Source organism: Xiphophorus couchianus, chromosome 5 (assembly GCF_001444195.1).
Source record: "Xiphophorus couchianus chromosome 5, X_couchianus-1.0, whole genome shotgun sequence".
NCBI lineage: Eukaryota > Metazoa > Chordata > Actinopteri > Cyprinodontiformes > Poeciliidae > Xiphophorus > Xiphophorus couchianus.
Genome location: NC_040232.1, coordinates 31,122,323 through 31,131,076, shown reverse-complemented (window position 1 = coordinate 31,131,076; position 8,754 = coordinate 31,122,323). Strand labels below are relative to the sequence as shown.

The window sequence follows — 8,754 nt, the reverse complement described above, 5'->3', positions numbered from 1 at the left end:
TTACAATATATTTACAACTACTTTATTGGTTCTACTCTCTCCAACAAATTACAGCCATAATGTAACTTTGTGTGGAAACGGCACCATTTCTATGAAAACTAAATAATGCAAATCAACTGAGCTACAACAAAAGGAACATTCAAAAATGTAAATAATATTGAAAGAACACATTATTAAAAAGGATGACTGCACAAGTCAAAAGGCAAATATTCTTTAGCAGAAATGATTTAAAATGGCTTGTCACAAAAAAAACTAACAATGTGTGATAACTGAAATGTGTGAAAGACAGTGGAAAGCAACTAATATTCTCCTTGCATTCAGTATTGACAGTCAGTGCAGTGTCCAGGTCGGCCATCACAGTAGTAACCAAGGTACTCTCCTCGTCTTCCATCGCCGGTGAAGCCCACAGTCTTTATATCACCGGTGGCAGGAAGAACACGTTACAACCGCAAAAGGAATCCGGTTTTCTGCCTTGAATGTTTTTTGAAAATTTGTCCCAGTTGATCTCACCTGTTAATGAAAAATCGATTTCATGTAGTTGAAATCTAATTTCACATGTTTTAGGTGAAAAAAGTCAAAGGTCCTTACCATCCAGCCAAGCAAAGTGAGTCTTCTTCCTGAAAACTGGGTCAGACACAACGGCTTCAAAGCACTTGCAGGTCAATGCCAAGGTGAGGTAAGCTGAGTCTCCCTGTGCTGGTATCACCTCCTGGAGAACAGCTTCAAAAACAAAAAACCAAACAAAATAAAAAATCACATTGCACATTATGATCAGTAAAACAGTAGTTAATAATAGCCATTTCACCAAATACTTTGTTACTCTTACTAGTGTAGTTTATTGCAGTTACTTACTAAAACTATATTGAAGTTGTGCTACTCGTCATTAGAGTATCACATCTGGGTACAACACCCAACTATAATGGCAGCTGTTAGTTTATAAAATATATTAGACTTTCCAGAAATTTAACATTGGTGTACAAAACATATTTAAAAAAGATTAACCTTTAAAAATAAAAGAGAAACACTAGAAAACTGGTATGTAAAAAAATATTTTATATTTTTCAAGTGTAGTTATACATACCGTTATGTTGAACCATAGCAGTTTGTGCTAAATGGTTCTGTAGCTTGTATGAGCAAAGGGAACAGCAATAAATATGTTCATGTTGCAAATAGATACGTGGATCTGTATAATGAAAATAAAAAACAGTTTGAGCATAAAATACATTTCTCAATTATACATGTTATCTACTTTTCTATTTTTATCTAATGGTGCCCAGCGGGATAATAATTAGCTATGCTACATGCTAAAATTAGCCTTCCCCTGTATGAATTACGAATTTCACTAGTTTACAGCTGTTAATTGTATTTTCAACCTAATCTAGAAAAGCGTATTGATTTACTTTGTGAAAAAATTCAAGAAGGTAAAAATACCTTTTGTTGACTTTGTGAGTTTTGCATTGTTGATCGTGTGCCGAACATCAATGGAAGAACCTCAAACTTCTTTCTTTCTTTCTTCTTCCGTTCCTCTTAACTCCGCGTCTTAAGGTATTTATACTAGTGATTATGAAAATAGCGCCCCCTTCATTTCCGGAATGCAATAGTCCCATTTCCAAATAAGGTATGGGACTGACGGAAAGGTCCGTCCCCGCCCCTTTCTGTTTGCTGCAGCGAGGTCCTTCTCGATTGGTCCGGATAAAATTCTACCGGAAAAATCAAGTTGAATGGCAGAAAGCTCGGACTGAACAGTAGGAATCCAGCGGAATGGGTCAGGCTAATAAATTTGGGGCTTTTAGTTATTTATTTGAAATGTCTATATATAATGTGTAGTCCGGTATATTTATATATAGATAGTAATACAACATAAACTCGTATTTTTTTCCATTAAGTTCAGACATTTTTAAAAACACGAATTAGCTTCACAAGATTAAATCATCGTGGGTTTCCGCTATAATCCCAAAACTGGACAAAAGCATACATACAGGTTCGAATACACTATTTGAGTCAATATTTCGTAGCAAATTGCTCCTAAACCACATGCTTTTTGTTTGTTTTCGAAGCCATCGCTGCGCCCCCGGCATTATTCTGACAAGACCCATAAAGTAAAGAGAAAATAGCTCCTTGTTCCTCGTACAGACACAGCTCGGTCGTGGCTCCGGGGCAGATGAGTAACACACCCCACTGTGACGCTGGAGCTATGAGTTGCAACCTGCTCTGCTCTCTGCTATGCGCTGCTAATCAGGCACTTTACTTCTGACAGCCGCTCTGGAAACATCTGCTCCGAGCGGCTGCTGCTGCTCACCCTGTGCATTAATTACTTCTGGATCCTCCTTCCCAGTGGAGCCTTTTATAAAATCCCTGAACAGGTAAGTAAATCGTCTCTTTCTCTCCCTGTTTCTTTTGACCTATTTTTTTCCCCTCATACTCCTTTTGAATCCTGTTTTTTTTCTTCTTCTTCTTGCAGACAATGAAGCTGCTGATTTGTGTCCTTGCGAGCTTGGTCTTCTTGGCTCCGCTGAGGCTCGTCTCCGTCCCCTGGCCGTCCGGCCTGATTGCAGGGCTGGGCGTCCTTGTGGTCTGGATGGCGTCCTGGAAGAACATTCGTATTGCTGCATGCACCATCAAGAGAGACCTGATGTATGCAAGTATTCTGTTGTGCACGTCTTACTCCTGTTCTTCCTGACATTCCATCGCTCCCTCCACTTTTCCCCTCTTTTCAACAGGTGTCTGGCTGCTATTGTGAAAGTAAGACTTTCCATTAGCAGAAATGTGCGAAATAAAAGAACCATCCCTGCCTTGTTTGCTCAGAAGGTGCTGCAGCATCCAGACAAACCCGCCTTGATCTTTGAGGCTACAGGAGAAGTGAGGAAAAACATTTTGAAACTGGTGCAAAATAAAAAAAAAAATCTGAATGAAACTTATTTACTTTCCCGTGTGTATTTCCTCCAGGTTTGGAGTTTTAAAGCCCTGCAGGAGCGATGCAATGCTGTGGCTCACTGGGCTCTGGCCCAGGGCTGGGCTGAGGGGGATGTGGTGGCCTTGTACATGGAGAGTCATCCGTTGGTGGTCGCTCTGTGGCTGGGGCTGGCCATGGTGGGTGTGGAGGCCGCGTTCATCAACCACAACCTTCGGCAGGAATCGCTGCTGCACTGCGTTGGAGTATCTGGAGCTCGGGCCGTGGTGTTTGGAGCCGAAATGACTGAAGGTGGGAGGCAAAGCGACACGCACCCGACACAAAGATGCAGTTACTTTGAGTTAAAAGGACACACACCTGGTGGGGGCAACACCTCAAACACACTTCTCCTTTGGCTTAATGGAAACATTAAAAGCAATCAAGGTATCAGGAAATGAACTGTGAACCATGAAGCCAATCAGTGAGCCAGAGATGAAAATGAGCAAAATATAGAAATACACCTTAAAACAAAAGCAAAAAGACTTTAAGAAGTTGTTGGCTAAAGCTGGTCAGAGTGTCATTAGAGTGGAAGGAGTCCAATATCGGACAACACAGTGAGGAAGAATCCATTACTCCAAAAACTAGCGTACAGTTTGAAAATGCACTCATTGGAAAAAGACTGTTTTTTTGGAAACGCATCTTTTTTTTTTTTTTTTGATTAATTGAAATTTAAACATTTGACCACAATGACCCCTAACCCATCCCAACAGTAAGGCATGGTGGTGGCAGGATCATGTTATGTGGGTTATATGCAGCAGAAGGAGCAGGCGACATGTGAAACATAGATGATATCATGAAGAAAGGCTGTTGTGTGAAAGTACTGAAGCGAAATTTCAAAGGATCGTTCTTAAGAATACTTAAGAAGTGTAAGTTTTCTTCTTTATTTGAAAAAAAAAACAATAAAAAAATATCTAATATATCCTGGCAGTCTTAGTTCTTTCAGGAATCATTTTGGTTATTGAACCAAGCTAAAATAGAAACGTCTCAGTCTGATTTAATAAAGGAAGGAGGCTTTGTGTCTGCATACAGAGAGCATCTTAGATATCTGTTTTCAGCCGGACGGGAGCTGAATGCTGGAAGATGCTGATTAACGGCTACATCTTATTAAATTAGAATATGATCAAAAAGGTCATTAATTTGGCTCTAAAATGAGCCTCATTAGACTCACGCAGAGCAATAAATCTACAGGGTTTACTCCTGTTGTTAGCCAAAATCACCGAAAATTAACATAACCAAACAACTGAAACGTGTCACCGTTCATAATTAACCCATATTATATGTTAGTTTAATGTTATTAAAATGCATTAACCTTTCACTGAGATGCTCCCGTATCAAAACGAACCGATTGCAGAAGATTTAATCCGAAATACAAGCTATAAATCTTTTTTGCGCGCAATCTCTCGAGGAAAAGTGTTGCCCTCTCATCATTCCTATGCACGCCGCGCTCCGTTTTTCTTTCAGTGGTGTCAGAGGTGTCAGGATCTCTGCAGCCCGGCACGACTCTGTTCTGCACTGGCAATGAGGAGGACGAGGAGCAGCGCCGCAGCTTCCAAGCTCAGAGTCTAGAAGCCCTGCTGACCTGCTCGCCCACACACCCACCGTATTACAAGCTGAGGAAAGGCTTCAATGGTAACACTCTGCAGCTTGTGTTGCCCCAATGTGTGTGCGTAGCTGCAAAGTTATATTTCATGTTTTTAAAAATACTTTGATTGCACCACATTCTCTCAGCAGGTCTTTGCCTGCCAGATTGCCCTCTTTCTCTTGAGATTTAACCCGTATTAACGCGCAGACAACACAAAAACGCGCACGCAAACTTCACCGTCAGTCTCTTGTGCGATGTTGTAACACTTTAAATGTCACTAAAAGTTATATTTAAATAATCACTCTAGACTGGCAGCATCCCAACTATTCAGTTCTGTTTCTGTCTTGTTTGTAGTATCGCATTCCTGAGCTACTCTTCATGTCTTTGCTTGCTCAGTCTGTCAGGGGAGAAAGAAACATGTTTGCCGCTAATGGGGGAATCTGAGTGCGTGTCATACAAGTAAAAGCTCTGCTGAACGTGACAACAGACGCCGAAATCACTAGGAAGCTTTTTAACGTCTCTGCACATTGGGTTTCTGCTGGCTTGCAGACAGACTTTTCTACATTTACACGTCTGGAACAACTGGAATGCCGAAGGCAGCGGTAGTGGTGCACAGCCGGTGAGTTTATTTCATTCAATTTGATGAAGTAGCACAATGTTGAATGTCAACATGTTGCTCAAAAACAGCCAAAAATGTTTTAACTCCTAAATGTAGGTACAGCTGTTAAGCATTTTTATTTATTTTATACCGTCTTGAGTTCTCTGCTACTTTTCAACTAGAAAGCTTTATATTGCTTAGCTCGACTACTGCGATGGGGTTACGTTGAGCTTTTCAAAACAAAAGCCTTTCTTTTATGACCTTTAAAACAATGAATTAGGATACGACCACAATGAATGGGTTCTATATGACTAATAACCTGCAATCTTTACAGTATGGGGAGCCATTTTCACCCTCAGTCCTGTCAAATAAAACTTGCCACAAAGGCTACATGAGCAAATAATTAAAAAGGTAAATATCTACTGTAGGAATTTTGAAATACTGTTTTTTTTTAAAGTAGTATCTATCCTATTGTTTATCCTACCCTAAAGAAAAATATACATATATCTAAATATAACCTTCTGTTGCGAAATTCAGTGCTATTATTCAATGAGAAAAGAGGAATTAATACCAAAAACCTGTATTTGTTATTACTTAAAAATATTAGTTGGATCTTTAGTATTTTTAAGAGCCATTGTAAAAGGTGGAGTAGATGTATGGAATGGCAAAGCAACTTTATTTATATCGCACCTTTCAGCCTAAGACAATTCAAAGTGCTTGTACAAAAAAATTAGAAACATAAAAATAAACAAAATTAACATTGAAATTTTGAATATAATGAATGAATAGAATAATAAAAAAGTAAGAATAGGCAACGTCAAATAAGAAGGTTTTTAACCTTGTTTTAAATAAACTCAAGGTAGGGGCCTGCTTACAGTGAGCAGGAAGCTTATCCCAGAGTGTTGGAGCATTAAAACTAAAAGCTGCTTCACCATGTTTAGCTCCGACTCTCAGAATAGTTAGTTTTGATTCTGATGATCTTAAAGGTCTGAGTGGTATACAGGGTTGAAGATCAGAAATGTAGTCTGGGTTTCTATTATGAAGTGCTTTGTAAACCATTAAGGAGATTTTAAATTCTATTCTTTGAGCAACAGGCAGCCATGGAATGGATTGCACAACTAAACCAGCCTTTAATGAGCGCATTGATGACATTTCAAAATGAGTCCTATAGATGCTCTACAAAATAAAAGCCTTCATATCTAACAATAACAATTTATTAAAGCACTGCTGGAGATAAATCAGCGATGAACCTATATGGACAGCAGTTGCCTTCATGTCTGTCACGTATTTAGAAACGGCTGATATGATTAACTCAGACAAAAATGTTAATGTACAGGTGACCTTTGACCCACACAAGATTGCATAACACACAGAGGGTCTTTCATGAAAAGACTGCATGACACAAGGAAACCAGTTTGCTGCTGGCAAATAGTTCACCAGTGGTAACTGAGGGAGCTGCAGAGTTGCAAAGCTCAGGTGGAAGATTTTCTTGACAGATGTGTGATCTACAAAGCTGAAGTCATGAGATTTTCTATTTCGAGTTTGCAACGCACCTTTCAGGAGCTGAACTGAACACGTGAAGACGTTTTCTGGTCAGACGAAACCAAAATTAGCATTTTTTAAAATTCAAGATGTAAAATAAAACATAAGGGGAGAAAAACTAACACTACACATCACCCAACAATCAAAAAGAGCTTTTGTTTATTGATGTGTGGAGTAGATGTGTGGAATGGATTGAATGAAGAGTTCAGAAAAAATACAAGTATAAACCAGCTTTAAAAAACTGTTTAAAAAGGAACTTGTTGGGAAATATGTTGTATAAGATGAGTGTTTCAAAGTCCATAAATGCCATTGATAATATAATAAAATGTTTAAATAACTGTACATTTAAAGATGATAATGTGAGATTTAAATGTCATGCCAGGTGGAAATAATTTCAGTTTATCTGGTGTTTGGAGATTTAATTGTTTATAAGTTGATGAGCATAAAAGGGGCAGGAATTCATAAGACCTTAAATCTTCTATCTGCTCCTTTTCGAACAGATAATATAAAATTGCATGTCAATTGGGCACGATAATGTGTTTTAATTTTAATTTAATCTTTTTTTTTCTTTCTTTTACTTTTGTCTGTTCGACATAAATAAATATCACAATACCCTGAAAACACCATCCCCATTTTCAAACAAGGGAGTGGCGCCATCATGCTTGGGGAATGCTTTCTTCAGCGGTGACTGAAATCCGATCCAAACCTCTGTGCCACCTTAACTTCACCAAACGTACTCAGAGTAACAAATGCTGATTGTCTCTTCTTCCACTTGACTTGGCAGCTATTTCCGCATCGCTGCCTTCGGTTTTCATTCGTTTGGCTTGCGTCCCGATGACATCCTCTACAACTGCCTCCCTCTCTATCACTCCGCAGGTAGGCCCTGTTTTTACTGAACAATGCATCACACCCTTTTAGAAAAGTCTGCCATAAACCTATTTTATTTTGTTCAGGCTTTCGCTCCTTTTTGTTCCACTTACTCAAATTATCTACCTGCTTACAGCTTTCTTATTTCATTTATTAGAGGAACTAAAAGTCTTTCTAAACCCCAGCCTGTTGTGTAAAATATATTTCTCCCCAAGGCAGCTTTTGTCTAAGTCTATAAAATATTTTTCCAATAGTCTTGAGGATGACGTAGATGATTTTTTTTGGCAAACGTGAGGCGACACATTGTGTTCTTTTTCCTCTCGGCTGCCACTTTTGCCCAGTTCTATTTATTTTTGCTAAATCTTGAACTCTGACATTAACTGAGGAGACTGAGACGTGCAGCGCTTTAGATGTTTTCCTTGGACCTTTTGGATGAGTTAACGCACTCTCTTCACTGCTGGAAAGGTTCGTCGTTTTCTCTGTTTACGGATAATGTCTTTTTTTTTTTTTTTGAAGTTCGAAAGGACTCGAGTGCAGAGCTAAGCTGTTGTTAAATAAAGTCCTGTAACAATGGAAAACAGTGACATTACAGAGGAAATGCAGGGAAAACCAGTCATGGAAGACAAGCAGTGAAATGTAGGAATCCAGCAAGGAAATGGTGAAAAACCAGGAGCTTAACTACTGAGGCAGAGAGGTGGAAATTCAGGACCAGATGAACTAATCAGAGAAGATGGGGAGCAGCTGTAGAAAGGGGAAGGCAGGGAAACCGAGGGAGAGAAGCTAATTAACACTCAAGGAGCAAAACTAACGCCAAGTGCACACAGCAAGTGAATGCAACACAGATCAGATTTTTTTTCCCCCATATCCGACTTTTTCACGACAAGCTGAACGTCTCAATTTTGATCTTTTCACCCTCGTTCCTCCAGCTTCTCCCACCCCCCCCAAAAAAATCAGTGCCACTTGTACATGTGGGACTAAGCTGAATATGAATCCAGTTGTTTTCAAAGCATCTGCAGTCTGAACGACCAGGTCGCATTTAATCCAACTTTAGAATTAGAATGAATGGCAGCGCAAAAAAAATAAAATGAAATAAAAGAAGAATTTCAGCAAAAACTGAGCATCTAGATGTGCTGTGTGATCGCAGCCCAAGACTCAAAGGATCCACAAACTGAAAGGGACAAATCCTGACAATAAACTAAGAGGAATATATTAAAA

At 39.2% G+C, this 8,754-nt stretch overlaps 1 protein-coding gene and 1 long non-coding RNA gene across 3 annotated transcripts in view; one reads left to right on the top strand and one right to left on the bottom strand.

Moving 5' to 3' along the window:
- LOC114144175 (uncharacterized) lies at positions 1-1,029 on the bottom strand. The gene is made up of 2 exons (XR_003595424.1): positions 589-1,029; positions 1-510 (listed from the first exon to the last, which is right to left on the bottom strand). It is a non-coding gene; the product is annotated as an uncharacterized LOC114144175 (long non-coding RNA).
- Positions 1,030-2,174: 1,145 nt separating this feature from the next.
- The window catches only part of LOC114144171 (long-chain fatty acid transport protein 1-like), a 10,484-nt gene continuing 3,904 nt past the window's right edge, over positions 2,175-8,754 (top strand). The window contains exons 1-7 of one of the 2 annotated variants that reach the window (XM_028016706.1): positions 2,175-2,363; positions 2,462-2,634; positions 2,721-2,859; positions 2,947-3,202; positions 4,412-4,579; positions 5,082-5,151; positions 7,457-7,548. In XM_028016706.1, the coding sequence (XP_027872507.1) occupies positions 2,465-2,634; positions 2,721-2,859; positions 2,947-3,202; positions 4,412-4,579; positions 5,082-5,151; positions 7,457-7,548 (895 nt within the window). In that variant the 5' untranslated portion in view covers positions 2,175-2,363; positions 2,462-2,464. The remainder of the gene's footprint in view (positions 2,364-2,461; positions 2,635-2,720; positions 2,860-2,946; positions 3,203-4,411; positions 4,580-5,081; positions 5,152-7,456; positions 7,549-8,754) is intronic. The other variant, XM_028016707.1, reaches the window with a different exon arrangement.